The 17,620-nt window shown below is 37.0% G+C and overlaps 2 protein-coding genes across 4 annotated transcripts; both read right to left on the bottom strand.

Annotated features, from left to right (window-relative positions):
* Positions 1-2,513: 2,513 nt before the first annotated feature.
* LOC120006679 (nicotianamine synthase-like) lies at positions 2,514-3,794 on the bottom strand. Its single transcript, XM_038856812.1, has one exon. The coding sequence runs from the start codon at positions 3,521-3,523 to the stop codon at positions 2,648-2,650; it is 876 nt and encodes a 291-aa protein (XP_038712740.1). The 5' UTR covers positions 3,524-3,794; the 3' UTR covers positions 2,514-2,647.
* A 1,315-nt stretch (positions 3,795-5,109) lies between these two features.
* LOC120005517 (membrane protein of ER body-like protein) lies at positions 5,110-12,452 on the bottom strand. Of its 3 annotated transcripts, none has more exons than XM_038855183.1 (9): positions 12,011-12,452; positions 10,465-10,614; positions 9,306-9,926; positions 8,957-9,073; positions 8,037-8,339; positions 7,425-7,517; positions 6,552-6,803; positions 6,299-6,360; positions 5,110-5,776 (listed from the first exon to the last, which is right to left on the bottom strand). In XM_038855183.1, exons 1-9 carry the CDS (start codon positions 12,270-12,272, stop codon positions 5,315-5,317), a joined length of 2,322 nt encoding a protein of 773 aa, XP_038711111.1. In that variant the 5' UTR covers positions 12,273-12,452; the 3' UTR covers positions 5,110-5,314. The 3 variants fall into 3 exon arrangements, with proteins under 3 accessions (XP_038711111.1, XP_038711110.1, XP_038711112.1); XM_038855182.1 differs by having other exon boundaries at positions 7,425-7,526; positions 12,011-12,451; XM_038855184.1 differs by lacking the exon at positions 10,465-10,614 and having other exon boundaries at positions 7,425-7,526; positions 12,011-12,446.
* Between the last annotated feature and the right edge of the window lie 5,168 nt (positions 12,453-17,620).

Below are 17,620 nucleotides of genomic sequence, written 5' to 3'. Positions count from 1 at the left end.
ACTAGGGAATTCGGCCTCCTGAATTCTGTTTTACCACTCCTTTTAACATCCGCTAGATGGTCATCCTCTAATCGTGCTACCTCGAAAGCCTTCTTTAGTATGCGCGGACGGCGAACGCATACTTCCTTGGCTAAGTCGTTCTTCAATCCTCCAATAAAGGTTCCTACCAAGGCATTCTCGGGCCACCCATGAACAAGATTGGCTTTCTTTTCGAATTCTCTCAGAAAGTCGCGCAACTCCCCAGTTTGTTTAACCCTTGACAGTTCTTCATCATGATCAATGTACCCTGTCGGTCCAAATCTTACTAGGATTTCCTTCTCGAAGTTCTTCCACTGTATCTGTTTTTCCTTCTTAAAGTATACGCGTTCAATCCACTGCCACCATAAGTTGGCTTCGCCTTCTAAATAAAAGGCTACATAATCCACCCATTCATGTTTAGGAATCTCTTGATATTTAAAAAACTGCTGGGCTCGGCTGAGCCATGAAACCGGTTCCTCCCCCTTAAAGGTTGGAAAAACCATCCAAGGTTTACGAGTGTCCGTGGTTCTTGCCTTGCCACCCTTGACTTCTTCGTCGTCCGATGACGTCTTCTCAGAGGAATCCGTGCTTGATCCCGAACTGCTATTATTATTGATGGACGCACAATCGGAAGTACTTTCCTTGTTGATGCGCGGCTTTTTCTTATTCTTCTTCTTGACCAACAATTCCTTTAGTTCGGTCAATTGTTGCTGAAACTCTTGATTGCTTAGTTGGACTGCCTGAAGATTGGCTTCTAAGGTTTCAAAGCGTTCCTTGTTAGAACCCATAACGAGATCTCTCAATGAAAGCACCAATGATGAAAACCCACACCGGCCCATAAGGCCCAAGGTAGAAATACAATCCAGAAAACCGGCTTACCAGGTGAGGGTGTCTTGGATCCTTATAAACTAGAGTTTGTAGCCCTATTTTTTCGATGTGGGATACTCATCAGTGAACAAGGACTCAAGGAGGAATGAGGAAACGAAGGGCATACATCAGTAGTTGTAGTTGGACTGGTAGGCCCATATCTATAGCCCATGTAGGACATAAGGGGCAATATTCACAAAACAGAGCGCGTGCCATATAACTGCCAACTGCCATGTAGTTGCAATTTTAACTGAAATTCCCTCCTCTGTCTACATATCTTCTCCATTTCTTCCAAACCGATCTGAAACTCTCAAAAAACCTACTCTCACTCTCTCTCAGGTTCTCTCTCTCTCTCTCTCTCTCTCTCTCCCCCTGGTTTGAGTGCAAATGGCAGGAAGGGGACGACCTCCATTCCCAGTCCATGGAAACAGAGCACAAAAAAAGAATTACCAACTTAGTTGGATAGGGCGAAAAGTTCTTGAAGAAAAACAACCCCCAAACTCTGATTCTCCGCTTCAACCATCAGAGAGTGAATCCTCCTTGAATATGGTTGGCCAAGAACAAGAAGGCACTGCCCCAACGACTACTGAACTGGGTTGTCTCACTTGTCATGAGTCGAAAGGCTCAGTTCATATTGCGATTGAATTCTTGAACGCCCTGATTGAATATAGGTCCGAGTACCTGATATACCCATTTGAGAGTCAAGTCGCCATTGAAGATTTCATCAAGAACTGGATTACAGTTCCTAAACAGACGTTTGAAAATCTGATTGATGAATTTCAGAGGACATACCTGGACGAGATTCCTGATTCAGCCATTGATATTTTGGAACCCGTAGAGCAAAAGGTCTGTGAATTGGTCAAGAAAATATGGGTAACTGATGGTATGAGAATTGCTGAGGAGGACAACATCCCTGTCAGATTTCTTGAAAGGTTAACAAATGATGTAAAGGATCAGATTACATTCTTGAAGAAAATCATTGAGCACCTCCCAAAGATCCCAACAGCAAGGCTGCCGGTGGATGACTTGCCTCCAATTGATAATCTCATCAAGAATTGGCTTAAAGTTGAAGTTCCCAGAAGTGAATTGGAGAAGGTGATTCTTACGCTGAGGAGGAAATACATTGGTACTGGGACCCAGGGAGAAAAGATTACTGACTTAAAAGAAGAAGATCAGAAGGCAATCCAATTGGTTGAGACGATATGGGGTCCTGTATTTGGTACTCAGAACGTTAATGATGAAGATGGGATGAAGAGTTCGACAGATGGATAAGAAGAGCTATGCAGGTGATCCTTTGAATGCGCATATGAAGCTTAGCTAGGGAGCAATCTTTTTGTCTGTCAATAACAAAATCACTTGCATTTCTATACATTTTTTAGGATGTTAATGTTCTTTTGGTATCATTTCAGTATATTTGAATTCCCAAAGACTGCTTTGTCTGTGCATCTGATTCTTCTCTGCTCACAATCTGCCTGGTTTTTGTTTAGATTGCGGTTGTCATGCTGTGTACTTAAATTTTTCGGCTTCGCAGCTGCTTCTGCATTTTCATGTCATTTTAGTCACAGCTGCTTCTGCCATTACTATTCTTCAATAAATTTCAATTAGAAACTCTATTGAGACAGAATATCTTAGCATTAAAACTCTTGAAATTCCATAATAAAACATAAGACTCACAACAGACAAGAGAACTACAACTAGACTTAGTTCTCCAATTATTGTCAAACTCATATAAAAGGAAATGAAACCCTTTAAGATCTTAGCTTCAAGCAGCCATGCAGTTATAAGGCTTGCGCACCAGAACAACAGAGTTGATAACATCATTGTTAGGGTGAAAGAATGATAGAACTTCAAAGCCAAACAAGTCATTCTCTTCGACGACCGGATACAAGAATGCTCTTGCTCCCTTAGCACTCCTCACAAGCAAAATCCCTCCTTCCTTCATATATTTGTTTAGATGTCCAATAATCTTCAATTTCTCTTCTTTGCACATCCCAACCAAAGCTGCCAAGAATATGCAATCGTACTCCTCTAGCTTCTCCTTAGCATCCATTACATCGCATGTTTCAAACTTCACTCTCTTCTCCAGCTCAACATTCGATGCAACAATTAGTCGAGCCACATCGTTCGCTGTCTCATCGATGTCGAAGTTATAAAACTGGGTGAACTTCATATGGTGCATTGCCAATATGTAAGTAGTGAGAGGCATTGGACCAGAACCGATGAAGGCGACCCTTTTGGGGTTCACCACACCATTTTCAGCTAAGATTTTGTGCTCTAGATTGGCTAGCTTGACATAGTTCCCGTAGTAGGGGAAAAGATTGAGATTATTGAGTGGTTCAGGGATTTTGGACAAGAAGGTCGCGAATTCAAGCTCCAATAGGCCTTCAGCGCGCCCGCACAAATTGATGAGACTCTGGCGCATTTGTTGAACCTCTTGAGGTAAGTTTGTGGTGTCTATGTTGGAAGGAAAGGTACATAATTTGACAAGGTGAGTGAAGAGGATATTGACTTGCTTTGAAGGCCTAAGAGACTCAAGCTTGGATATGGCGGCATGGAGTTCGGTGATGCGGGCTATAAGGAGCTCATCAGCTGGACTTTGGGATTCATAGTTGGAGCTTTGGAATTGGAGGGAAGCCATTGATGATGATTATGTATTTAGAGTTGGGGTTGTAGTTTTAGGTGTACACTTTTGTGTCTTGTGGAGGGACTTTGCCTTGGAAATAGTATTTATAGAAAGATGAAAGGAAATAATATTGGTCAACTGCGGCGTGAAGTTTCATGCCGGTTATGTAAACGTTGAATACCAACCAAGGTGCTTCATAGTATATACTTGAAGCATCAGCGTATTCACAACAAAAAATAATAATAGTATCAATTTCATATATACGCCTTCTATAAAAGTACTTATATATATAAATTTTTTTATATATAACTGTTTGTTATCCGTAAGTTATATATATATATATATAGACACACACATCAGGGCTCTTATACGCAAACATGTATTTATTTTAATTTACGGGTTACGCATTTCGGCCGTTGGATCACGGGAATGGACCAGATTTGAATTTATTCTTTAACCCATTTTAACCAAGCAACCTGGATCCAACATACTACCCATCTTCCACACATGTGTGCACTTGGAAAATTCTAAGTTCACATCCATGTGGTCACGCACCCTATTGCAGGTGAGAAACTTCTATGTGCGCAAGCCTAATGGCCTGGGTTTAGGCTCATATTATCAGGCCCGAGTTTAGACTCATCTCGGATGTCCAAAGGAAAATTTTGTATAGTGTCGTTCCTAGTTTTATATATATATATATATAGAAATTAGGGAATGATCATATTTAACATGGTTAAAATTTCATAAATAAACAAAAGTAAATTGTGGGGCCTAGATGGGATTGTTCTTTGATTAGTTGAAGGCAACGTAGTAGCATATGAAGATTGGATTCTTTTCATACAATGTTGATTTAGTTTTGTAATGTTAGTTAATAAACAATATGAAGCAACCGAATCCGGGCGTGTGTTCATGTTCACACTCAAAATATATAAATAACATTGTAAATAGTAAATACTACTGCCAAAATATGAAAGTCATGGGCCAGAGATTGGGCCTAACTGTGATTATATGAGCCATATTAGGCCATGCTTAACTAAAACCCATTAAATCATATATAGTGGGGATTTAGTGGAACTATGCTTAACATGAACCATTTAGTTAGAATTGCCATCTAGGAAGCGCAATACGGACACGAATCGACATAGATACACGGACAGGAAAATTTCAAAATTTACAGAATACGGCAACAACACGCATACAGAAATATATATATATATATATATATATATATATATATATATAAGAAATTAATATAAACACAAAGTCATGGCAGCAAAGTTTTCATACAAGAATGTGGTTTTGAATCCAACAATGGCGGTGGCGGAGGCCGCGTTAAATGCAGTTGATTTTGCCATTGATTTGGGCTTTAGGAACATTATACTGGAAGGTGACTCCTTAACGGTTATTCAAGAGTCGAAGGCTGATGAAGAATATCTCACTGGGTGGAGTGTGATAACTAAGGAAATACAGAGACGCCTAAATAGTTTTACCCTACACCTTTTCTCTCACGTGCGTTGAGATGTTAATGCTGCTGCTCATTGTTTGGTCAAGGAGGCTGTAAAATATGGAAGCTCGGGTTTATGGATTGAAGATGGCCCTGATTTCACTTGCACCATTAATCTCATTAATTAGTGACTAATAAAATTTTCTCTTAAAAGTGTTCTCTTATACGAGGATTATAAATAGAGGACAAATAAATAAAAACTCTGAATAAATTAAAGGAAAAACATACTCGCATTTCATGCAAGACAGGTGTGTGTTCCAGTTTATCCATCGGTGGTCTCTTTATTAAGCTGCTCTTGATACTTAGTAGGATGCCAATGGTAACTCTGTTGGTCTCATCTTCACTAAAGGCGCATCCAGTACAGCTGCACTTGGCTCAAGCTTCTCCAGCACTTTACCGATTAGTTCACCGGCTAAATAAGCAGCACCAGACGATGCAATCCCTATGCTTAGATAGTAGGTTACGGTTTTGATGTAAGATTTAGGAGGTTTTTGGACATAAACCTTCGCTATGGCAAGTAAAGCAATGCACACGAGACCAGCAACCCCAACTGCTGCAAGCTTGTAGTCTCTGTTGTCACTCTTGCCAAATGAGAAGCCATATATGACAGGAGGCAGTAGGCCAAAGATGATGAATGATAAAATTGCCAGAGTCGCATGAAGTGCAAAATTCTCTCTCCGCCCAAGAAGTTCCTGGTAACGGTCTTCTTGCTCATTTCTTTCACCCGAGGCTTCTCTAGGAGGCTCCTTTTTCAATTCCCTGAGCTGTAGAATTGCATTGTAAATTTCGTAGTAAGAGAATGGAACAAAATGTACAGAAGTAAAACAAATGTATCTGTAGTCCATAAACCTATCAAGGTTTCGAGCGTCATTCAAAATTAAGGCCAAAAATTACTGGTAACAACTGTGATGATGATTATATGAACACATTCAGTGAGTGTAGTGATCCCAGTGGAAAACAGGAAGTTTTGACGATTTTTTTTTCAGCTTATAGTTTAAGATGCTCCAATGGAGAAAAACTAGAGAGTCGTCTTTGTGGTGACATAGTTGTGTGGAGCCATACAATTTAGTAATTGCACCAACCGCACTAAAGGGAATCAACGCATCTTATTTTATGTTGTATGGTAAACAAATAAAGACTAGAGAGTCATCAGCAGAGAATCTTGGTGTACGTCAAAATATGTTCGTTAAAAATAAAAAGAGCGGAAACTCATGAACAGAGAGAACAGTAACTCTAATGCGAAAAAAAAGGTTCATTACTTAGATTTGGCAAGGAATGTTACCGACATTATGGAAAATTATGGGAAGTCCACCAATCAAATTTGCCAATCCAAGAACTAGAATGTTCACTGCAATGCAAGTTCCACAAGATGTTATTCAAAAATTAACCATTTACACAAGTCAGATGGAAGGACAGCTAATAAATTTTTAAAAATGTAGTTGTAGACTTGTAGCTTTACTAGTAGTATATACAGGTGTAGAAAGAAAATTTGTACTCCTATTCAGTACTGCAGAAGATTAATTGCAGAATGCAACTTACATGTAGCAGAACTAGCCGCAGCTGCAGATGACACAACTACTAGGCTGGTGATAGATTCAACAAGACCACCATATACAATGCTCTTCAAAATTTCCCACTGGCGGCCATTTCTACTTTTAACAACTCCTTGTTTACTAGTGTATACCTGAGTCGCAATTTGTGGCAAAATCTCAGATTCTACTGAAACAATTGTTGTCAGAGATGCTTCTGGTTGGCTCGGCCCAGTTTCAACATCCAATATGACGCTTTCCCCTGCATCATGTTATGATCAGACCAACGAATAGCTACAGAGACTCATAGAGAGGCTACATCTCATGTGTCACAAGAATAAAAGTTTGTTATGGTTGATAAAGAACTAATGGTTAACTTTCAACAAGCTGAGAAGAGGTTCTGTTATCACTTATCAAGTTATGTACAGCAAGGGCAATATTCACAAAATATACCCTATATATAGATATGATGACATTCACACACTCATTTGGTGGTGACTTCTTCTCTGATTTTTATTTTTTTCATCATCAAAGGAAAGCATAGATAATCCAGAAACTTTTCTGCGGCCTGGTGAATTTTGCAAGATCCCCCCACCCCCAAAACCAGTCCCTACTGCCCCTCTATCTTTTCAAAAATATCAAAAGAGCCACCATATTCCCACATCCCACAAAATCCTAAGTTGTAAAGGCTCCCATATCTGTCCTCTCACGGAACACCATATAAACTATTAGATACCTAAGAAACCAATAGGAAGGCTTTTTCAGTGTTAATCATTTTGTAAAACTAAAGACCCACGAAGAATTCGGGACTCAACCTTGTTCCACTTTGAACAAGGCATCCCCAAGAGTTTTCGCCCGTGAAAGCAAGATGTTGGCAACTGACCTTTTTCTTTCTGGGGTCGCATATTATCTGTAATGCTCCGTGGGTACAGCTGTTGAGTAGTATTTGATACAGAAACCTTCACCGTAGCAGTCCCTGCACCAACTATATACAATATATATATTATTATGTATGATTGTGTCAAGCTGATAATGAAAGGTTTCTAATCCAACAGATCTTAACTACTGAATATCTTGTCTGATCCTTGTAAGAAAAATGATCCATGCAAGGAAGACGGGATTAGAAAAAAGAGAGAGGTTACTTCAAACTCCAGTCCCAACAATGAAAAAACATTATGACTTATGAGCAAAAACTTATAAAAGCAGTTCAAAGTAATACCCAGATGCTGGAGCTGCAAGCATAGACAGACCGCATACTTGTGCAAGGAGAAGTAAATTTTCAAATAAAGGCTTAAAATCAGCCCATGGTCTTGTTGTCGAAAGACAGCTAGAAGATGAATTTACCAGGGAAGAATTAAAATCCTACTATAGAAATATTCTTGCCATGAAAAAAAAGACTAAATGATAAAGAAAAGGGGACATGTGTGGCTCTGTCAGAAGATACAATGCAGTGAGAATCTATATCTAAAACTATGCTTGAAACTCTTTCTCATACCTGATGCTGCAACAGCATTTTGACTAGCAAAAATTTCCTTCCCTTTTGCCGAATTGGCTTCCTGCTCCTGGCCTATTTCTGTTGGTGTTTTCTCACACTGAACAGATTGCACTGCTGAAGAACTGAGAAAAGCTTGTCTGTCGTCCGGAGGTTTATTAGGGACCTCTTCTGCTACCTCTCCTTTGTTAACCAAATTTCCATCAGAGATTAGAGATACTGGAAAATCGTTTCCATGAGAGGGCAGCAATGATGAGTTACATTCAGTAGTTATATCTATTTGAGTGATGTTTACTGGATCCTTACCTGCATTAGCACAATAAGCTAAAATTCCTAAATCTGAATTATTACATCATATATGTAGTGCAGGTGTCTTTCTCTCTGTGTGTGTGAATGAATCACTTCATTTGACATGAGATGTGGAATCCCTTTCTCAGGAGATAACATACTAAAGAAATATAGTATAGTCATACAAAAAATACACAAGAATATTTACAATTCCAAATATCTCAACATAGTTATCATTATCATAAAAAGTTTTTTAAGGAAATGGCCATAAATTCATTTCAAAACAAGTAAACAACCATATAGAAGGAGTATATACTACCTTTGGAATAATAAATCTACTTAAACTGTCATGCCAATTGAAATAGAACAAAATGAGATAAAGTGTGTAGAAACAAAGAGTTCTTTAGCAGAAAGAGGGGAAAACTGTAGAAAATAAAAACAAGGCTATAACAGGCATAAGCAGTGACCTATCTAGAATCTCAGTGACAGTAGTAAAATTATGCAACACCCAAAACAGTTACCTAATAGTCTAAAGAGGAAATAAACCATTCGTGTAGAACCTATCATCATAAATGTTAAACGTCTTGAAACATTGCACGGGAATAGTATGTAAAATATTGCTGAGGACCCCTTACCCGAAGCAAAGATAGAGTAGAACCAATTTGTGCTGGCGGAAGGTGCCTTTTGCTGCTCTGTTACATTTTCAGTCTCATTGTTGTTTCCAAAACATCGAAACAGTTTGAAACCATTTCCTGCCAAGTTCAAATATCATTTGTGCTTCGTCCATTATAACTAACACCCATGATAACGTACGCCATTCAAGAAATGCCCAAGTAAAGAACAAAATGCTACACCATATACATACATAATGACGGCTAGAATGATAAATTTAGTGGTAGACTAGAGCCAACTTGCAAGCATGTATAGACGTGATTTCAAGCTTTCGACAAATTTTTATTCCTATGGACAGGGGAAGTGTAATACCTGTTGGAATGAAAATGCTAAAGCAAGATAAGCATCTGAATATATCGCGTTGCTGAACATGATCGTTATCAGATGCTGCCGGTACTGTACCACCATTTGACGAAATGTCAATTATACCATGCTCTTGATCGTCAACTGGAGGTGCGGTATTAGCTCCCAACTCAGAATGAAATATCGTCTGAGTTGCATCACGTTTTGGTTTACGACCTCGAATTTTCAGTTTTCTTCGACGAAGAATAACCTTTCTGGTAATGCAAGAATGACAATTAGGGCAGTAAAGATCATGAGTATTCTGCTTTTCAATTACCCTTTCAATGTCGTAATCATCCCCTTCCTGGTCAATTTCCTCAGTAAAGTCAACATCAGCCACCACTCCAGTTTCGCTGATGAGAGGCGTAAAACCTATATCTCGTTCTTTAAATTGTTCTACTATAGGTGATGGACTAGGACCAGAGAGAATATCAACCGCCAAGTTTTGCCCATTTTGATGGTTAGTTTCTTTGGTACGATTTTCTTGAATCTCGAAGTCATCTGCAGTCCCATCATTGGTGTTTTTCCTAAAAGCAGAATGCTTAACATCCGTAAATTCTGTACTAGGAACTCCATCCGTGGATTTGGGTCCTGCAATCATGCAGCATATAAACATTTCATTCACACACCATATAGCACAATAATAATTCTATTTTGCATATTCATCTGAATAGTAATATAGAATGAGTTACTTTTCGAACTTGCTAAGATGGAATAGATACAGAATTTTCAGTGATCATCCCATAATTGATACACTTGACAATCTGCAACTACTTGTAACAATGAGAACCTCAATGGTCAAGTATAGTAAAAAAAAAAACTAAGCAATATGATAAATTTACTAAAAAGATGCAAGGGACGAAAGTTCATGTCGATCCCATACTCATTAATATTCAAACTGAAGGTTAGCGTTCACAATTGGTTAGGTAATTCAGCTGCAAAGCTTTATGTAAGCAAAGGCATCGTTGCAAGAGAAAGCCTTTTCAGTTACTATTATGGTTACTTCTTGTTCACCTGGACTAGCATGAATCCTATAGTCAACTTTCCTACTTAACAGGATAGTGCACATTGCACAATCACCATGAGTAAACTGCTACTAGTCCATCAAGAAATCTCAGTATCTACTGACCTTTTGTTTCAAAAATAACAATTGGTCCCTGTTGGTTTAAATTTTTGATATTCATCGGCGTGTGCGAGTGTTCTTTAAGAGTCTGACCATGAACAGTCCAAGGACATTGACCACCGTAGGTCCACTCGCAGTGGTGACATTTCCATATTCCTTCAGTCACAGACAAGGAAAAGTAATGAAATATTTACAAAACACCATCAATACCTAAAAGAACTCCTATGACAAGTAAAAGGATGAAAAAACAAAGAAAATAACCTTATAGGTCTAAGTGGTCTATAAACAGGACCATACAACTATGGTTTCTATTTTCTAAACAAAGATTGTTTCCCAAGTGAACTTTAGTAAACATGCATAATAACTGCATGAACCAAGAAGCACTGTGCGAGAAATTTATCAGACCCAAGCCGCCAATCAGTATGATGAGTTACAAACTACCAATTTGTGGTCACTACCAATAATAACTAGCAACATTTTTGTTGCTTAAAGCTTGATGGCATCCATTATAGCTCAGTAGCTCACAGCTGTGAGCATTATCACACTAAACAAGGTATAAGCTAGTAGAGATCCATCTAGTACAAGATAGAGTGAATTATTGCAGGATTTATAGTTCCAATAACATCAAGAATTCACTCTAAAATTTCAACATAGTTGAGAGTAGAGTAATATGCCTAATGACTTGTTTCAATTACTCAAAACATCACGCACTAATGTGTGGGAATACTTTTAAGGAATGCCAATCTACTCAACAAATAAAGGCGTTCTATTGTAGAGTAAAAAAGTCAGAATATTTACTTTCACAGATAACATATATGTAACAACAAAGGAAGGACACCAGAAATACACTTAGCTGGAAAGAGAATTAAAAAGACATAAGCTTTCTATGCGGATTGTGGAATGGTGAACCAAAATAATAGTCGCCAGAATAGCCAATTATATATCAGTGTATGGTCTCGCAAGACTCTGTGCTGCAGCCAGAAGGCCCAGCTGTAAAAAAATAAATCAAGGAAAGCCCAAGCCAACTTAAGTTCTAAAGGGAAGATCAGCCCCAAATTGAACAGGCCCAGTTCTGCAATTTCAGTGTTTGGTTTAATCCCTCTGTGAATTACATCAGCTGAAAAAGTGTTGTGATCAAACTTGATGGCTTGTGGAGCTTATGGCTATTTGGGTTCAGCTTTAATTATGTTCAGGTCCTAAAACCTGGCGGAATCAGCAAGGCACAACAGGTGTTTGTTAAAATGTCCCAACACTCTTCATCACTCTGTCTCACCCTTCAAAACTACAAGACCACTGAAAAGCCAACTTTGTAGACCCCATGAAAGCAAGATTAAGGTAAATTGTAAAAATTGCTTGAAGGAAAAGACAGATTCAGGCATATAAGTTCAGCAAACAAACCATATATTACAAGAAGCACAACAAGAAGAAAAACAGGACCTCTAGAGAATAGTGACTGAAGTAGAGCACTGTTGCAAAATTGGAGGCCTCAACCAAGAAGTGACTTTTCAAACGGATAAGAAACAGTAGCCAAGTATGGGTGGAATAAAAGTACCTAGAATTTGATCAAAGTAAACGCTTTTGTCTTCTACTTGTACTTCTCCTCCTCTTTTGATAGAAGAATCGAATTTGGTTTCAATGACATGCTCTGAGACACTGCCATTACCATTACCATGTCCATTATCAGAAATGAGAGCATCAACAGCAGTGCAGCCGTTGTTACTACTCCGATGCCCAGTCCGCCGCCCTTGCAGACCAACTTCCTCCTCCTCTTCTTCATCCTCCGGGTCCATCAGCTTGGGTTCTTGATATTCCATTGATACCCACAAGCAGATAGTGGTAGACAGTCAACTTGCGCTCTCTTTTTTTCAGAAAGAGAGGGAGAGAGAGCCAAGGCTTACCTGTAGACTTTCATCTGCCTTGCAGGGTCCTTGCTTTTAAGGCCTACTGTTGGACCAATTTTGAGAGTGATTTTTTTTTCTTTGTACACAATTATGGGTGTCTTTGTAAATACGTAATCCTAGTTTTAAGATCTAAATTCTACCCTTTTTGTTTAATAATTAAATACGCTAGCTAGCGATTACGCTAGGAAGTCTGTTTCAAAATTACACTAGCGCACAGATTTCTTCTCTTATCCTTTCAGAATACAAATTCAATCGACTTTATAAGTTTTTTGACCGCTTATAAATTAGTTTATTTTCCCAAAATACAAACTCTACCAAACCAATCAACCCTTCATGGGTTAAGGTATTTGGAGAGAATTAGAACAATCAAAATACTTAAAATTTTATCGGATAAAATTAAATGTCTATGATTTCTTGTCATAAAAAAGATAGGGACTTGTGTTATGGATTTAAGGGAATAGTCACTTCAAGGCGTCTCATACTTTTGTTAAAATAATTATGTGTGGTTACTAGTTATAGATCATCAATTATTTGAACTCTACATATATTTTTGGTAATAAAATTTAGCCTTCAGCTGTACTATTTAATATTTATGAGAAATTACAAAATGAAACCAGTTTCTCCCACTAGAGACTGAGGCCAAATTGTACTCAACTATTAGTATTACTTTTGTTTGATAAATCTTGATTATAAACTTATTTTTATTAATATTAACGTGATAGGAGTCTCGAACATGATATGCAAGGTGAAAACGTATTACTTTCCACATAATGTTACGATAAGTTGAGTTAAAACCCAACACATGATCAAAAGAGTATTGTTTGAAGTCGGAAAACCCTTAAACTCATGACATTTCAAGATTATACGGTTTTGTATCAGAGAGATTAAATATTAAACTATCGCTCACGTGGTTGTATTAATGTATTATTGGTCTTGTGAATAATACCCTTAATGAATTTCAACTTGCCTAATATTTTTATATATATGTTGGTGTGTTTTTTGACTTTGTACATTGTAGACAAAAAATAAAGTAGGACATTGATGAATGTGGATGAGAATGAGAGATCAATATTGAATGCCAACGTTAATATTCTAATATTTTTGTGGTTGCATCCATTAATGTTGCTGACAACTCCATAACCGGACAACGCGGTATGACCAACCCAATCCCTAGTCCACTAACATCTTCTACTTCATAAAATCATATAATTTTGAAGACGACAAACCAGTTAAGATATTTTGATCTAGATCTTCAATCGAGAACCGTTGGATTTGATTTCGTGTTGACCGGTAGCGCCCATGATTGGTATTTGTTCAATTAGGACAACAGTCCACCGAATATGAAAAAACATAAAATAAATTAGGCATGCTAAAAACGAGATAGGGCTCCAATTTCGAACTCTAATTTCGGCTCCAATTATCCCAAAAGTATGTTAAATCATGAAGTTAAATATGTGATTGAGTATTTTTGGTGTTCATAATGTTATAATATATAATATATTTTGAAAAAAAAAATGCTAAATACTAAATTTCTAAACTATAAATCTTAAATCCTAAATATTAAAAATTAAACTCTAAACCTTAAATCATTAACTCTAAATACTAATTTCTAACTCCTAAACTCTAATATGTCATTTTGAAAAAAAGTTATGATTTAACATGATTTTTGGTGGACAATTGAAGTCCCTCCCATCCCGCTAAAAACGTGGATGTCTATATGAGGTGCGTTTGAGAGTGTATTTTCACCTATCCAACATACATCGTTGCTGCCAAAGTCACCGCATTGATGCATAAAAAAGTTTGGCGGAGTATTACCTTGGGCGGTTGGGGATGTCACTACACCCCAGTGAGGTCAAGGTCAAAGCTGAATCCCCTACATTTCACTCGTGATACAGCTCACCTAATCAATCTCTCAGTAAAATAATAGTTATTGAACTTAATGATTCCCTACATAATTTAGAAAAGTGTGAAATAATTTTGCCTAATTAATTATGTGCCAGATTAATTGCATAATCTGCTCCATTAACAAGTACAGGTTGGATCGTAAAGTTCATACGCCATAACTTATAATATATTTATATGCATGAGCATGCCCTATGCCCACTAAATTGGCCAATGTAAATATGATAAAACATGACCCATGAAAAATATGAAGAGAGTATTTGGGTTGGGGTTGGAAATTTGGCTACTTCGAAAGGAGAGATTGTTAGGCTATTGGGTCATCTTGGTAATGTGTGGAAGCAAAAGAGAAGGTAGAAATGGTGGTGGGATTGTGAGGACAGGAGAGGGTGAGGGTGACACCAAGGATAGGATTTGAGACATATATGAAGATGAAGGAGAAGAAGAGGAGAAGGCGACGTGTATAGTGAGGGAGTACTATTCTACATTCCAAATACTCCTTTACTTCTTTCTTGGTACATAGAAAATAAAATAAAAAAACTTATGAAAAATATTTTTTTTTTATATTATTCAATAATCTGATTCCGAGAAAATATAGTTTTTTTTTTAATTTATTGTATTTCAACCACTTGAGATATTGTGCGTTTTGAGTCTATGGGTAGCATGTAAATAACCATAATATTTTTATGAAAATAATGTGTTTTTTTTTCCTTCCAATTGCTGAATAAGAGGATTATATTTATTTTATAATTGTCCTAGCTTATACAGGGATTATGTACATTATATATAGTACACATATTATATCAATAAAATGAATCGCATAAAGTTATGGAATATGTTTTTTTTTTTTATATATAAATAGGAGTAGATAAGGGATTAAAGATAGGAAGAGACCAAAAAAGAATAAGAAGAAGAAGACAATCTTGTTCATATATGTGTTTGTCGTCAATCATAGATTAGATGGTCTTAATGATAGAATTTTCTTGAAATATCGTTGACAAATTTGTTTCTTATTGGAATTGAACATTTCTTGCCATGGTGATCTTAATCATGAATTAATGCATGAATATCCAACTCAATATATTCCATACCAGTTTTGGACCCGTGCTGTACCACCCCAATAAACATGCTCAAAAAGGGGAAAAAAAAAGAAGAGAAAATGTGAAATATTAGGTGGTTCTATAACATCGAATTATTATTTATAACGTTAGTGAATATCGATTTCAAAAAATATATATTTTTAACGATATTCATCTAGAATCTCTTAATTGTTATTCAAAGTTCAAACTCTTCAAATCTTCTCAAGTCCATAAGTTGGAAAAATTATCCAACAAAATAAAATTCAAATTGCAACCTTTGTGGTTGTCATCGAATTGCCAATTCAATTGCAATAACAAGATTTTCTACCCAAACCCTACAATCCTCATAAGAAACTTACTTCTAGGTTGAGTTTGAATTTTTAGGAGAATCGGTGTTTTGCACGGTATAAGAATCTTAGTCAGATGATAAAATCCTCGATAACGAACCTACTTCCACTCAATTGAAAAAATAATTGGACAATAGACTTGTTGGACTTCCAAAAGAGACAAAGTTATTAGACATAACATAAGGACAGCCTTGGATATCTCCCCGTGAATTTTTATCCTATGGTGATTTTGCACGTTAATAATATTTAATTGTTATTCTGTGATTAATGAGTGTATCTAAACTTTTAGGTATTTAAATTTAAATATCATAATATGGCTCTCTAAAATTTCTTTCAAAAAACTCTATTTTCTCGACAGTAAGAGGAGGAGTAAGGATTCGACACTTCTCCTCCTCCCCAGATGTAACTCTATTAGTATTTTTCGATGCTTGGTTGATTTTTCTTCCATATCTAATGGTTTTCTCCTCAAATTTGGTGGTTTCCTCCACTGATATGATGGTTTTGTCCCTTTCTCGTTCCAACAATGATAATGTTTTTTTTTTTGCAGCGATGTTCGCCTTATGGTGGCTCTAATAAAGGTTGTGAAGAAAATGTCTCAAGAATTCAGCATATGCTCTCCCAATCTTTGTTATTTGGGGAGCTTTCAAGACAATTCATCATAATGCAAAGTTTGCTGCTTCAAGGTCGTTGCCTACTTTTAAGGAGTTATATCTCTTTACTCTGCAAGTTCTTGCAAACGTTATTGTCTTGGGTCTTTTCTTTATTCTTGATATAGGAGTTTTAATTTCTTATAATGTTTCTGGAGGAGGATCTGGCTATCTGGTTTGTGTAACTTGTACTAATTTGTTTTGATACAAGTTTTCTTATTATCAAAAAAAATAATAATTCAAAGACCATGGTATTGTTTAAGGCAACTATGATTTAAGTTTGTAATCACATGAATATAAGCTGACAACATATAAAATAACTAGAATCGTAGTTGTCCCTCTCTCAAAACTCTGTCAATTTCGGAAGCTATTTTTCAAGATAAGGGGAGGATGACGACGATGAGCCTCCTGCCTTTCCTCTTCCTCTCCTGGCATAGATATGTCCTTCCCTCATATATATATGTTGTTTTCTTTCTGTTTCGTGCTGAATAAGGAATGTTTCAGGGTTTTCTTCACCACATCGTCTCTCATGGAGGTGAAATCTCGATCTTCTCATCTATCTGTCATGGTCTTCACAACATTGGTTCTTCTGGGGTGTTTTAAGTTTCAACGAAACATATCTGATGCACAGTGATGAGCCTCTTACATCTGCTGGAGATCGATCTTTTCTAATGAAGGGGGAAGTCAAGAACCTAGTTCCTAAATCCAATCCATAGGTGTTATCTCTGCTTTATGTTTGTTATTTTCTATGTCCAGATTTATCTCGAGACAATGGTGTTTTAGTCTATCCGGTTTCATCTTGGGACATTATTGTCATACCGGTATTTGTTTGTTTTTGAATCTTGGTGCCTACTTTCCTTAACTTCGGTTTGTAATTTTCTAGGTTATTATCGCAACGTTAGGTGTAACTTTGTTTTTAGGAAATGAATTTTTGTTGGGACTTGCACCATTTTTCAAAAAAATTCAAAAAAATTGACATATAAAAAAAAAAAACACAAAACTAAAACTTGCCGCAGTATAATGTTATTTATTTATTTTGATGGACCATGGTTGTTGGGTTGGGCTTTGGTAATGGATTCAAACTGTCCAGCATTGGTTTGGATAAGGAAAGAACTATATGGTATATTTATCCGGACCTGATATGGCATCCTGTAATTGTCCATATACTCTTTTTTTTTTTGAAAGAGGCATAAACCCCCGAATAATATTAGATGAACGAAAGACAGCTTACAACCACTGAATGACAGACCATAACAGGGTTTCCCACACAAAAGTAAACTTAGCAAACC

This window comes from Tripterygium wilfordii, chromosome 9 (assembly GCF_013401445.1).
Source record: "Tripterygium wilfordii isolate XIE 37 chromosome 9, ASM1340144v1, whole genome shotgun sequence".
In the NCBI taxonomy this organism is placed as follows: Eukaryota; Viridiplantae; Streptophyta; class Magnoliopsida; order Celastrales; family Celastraceae; genus Tripterygium; species Tripterygium wilfordii.
The sequence above is the reverse complement of the archived record's forward strand: the minus strand, read 5'-3'. Positions and strand labels throughout refer to the sequence as shown.

Coding starts and splice junctions, on each gene's coding strand:
- LOC120006679 (XM_038856812.1), bottom strand. CDS start 3,523: ATGGCTTCCCTCCAATTCCAAAGCTCCAACTATGAATCCCAAAGTCCA.
- LOC120005517 (XM_038855182.1), bottom strand. CDS start 12,272: ATGGAATATCAAGAACCCAAGCTGATGGACCCGGAGGATGAAGAAGAG. Junction 6,804..7,424: donor GCGACCCCAGAAAGAAAAAG/GTCAGTTGCCAA, acceptor AACATGATGCAG/GGGAAAGCGTCATATTGGAT. Junction 6,361..6,551: donor TGCGGCTAGTTCTGCTACAT/GTAAGTTGCATT, acceptor CTTGCATTGCAG/TGAACATTCTAGTTCTTGGA.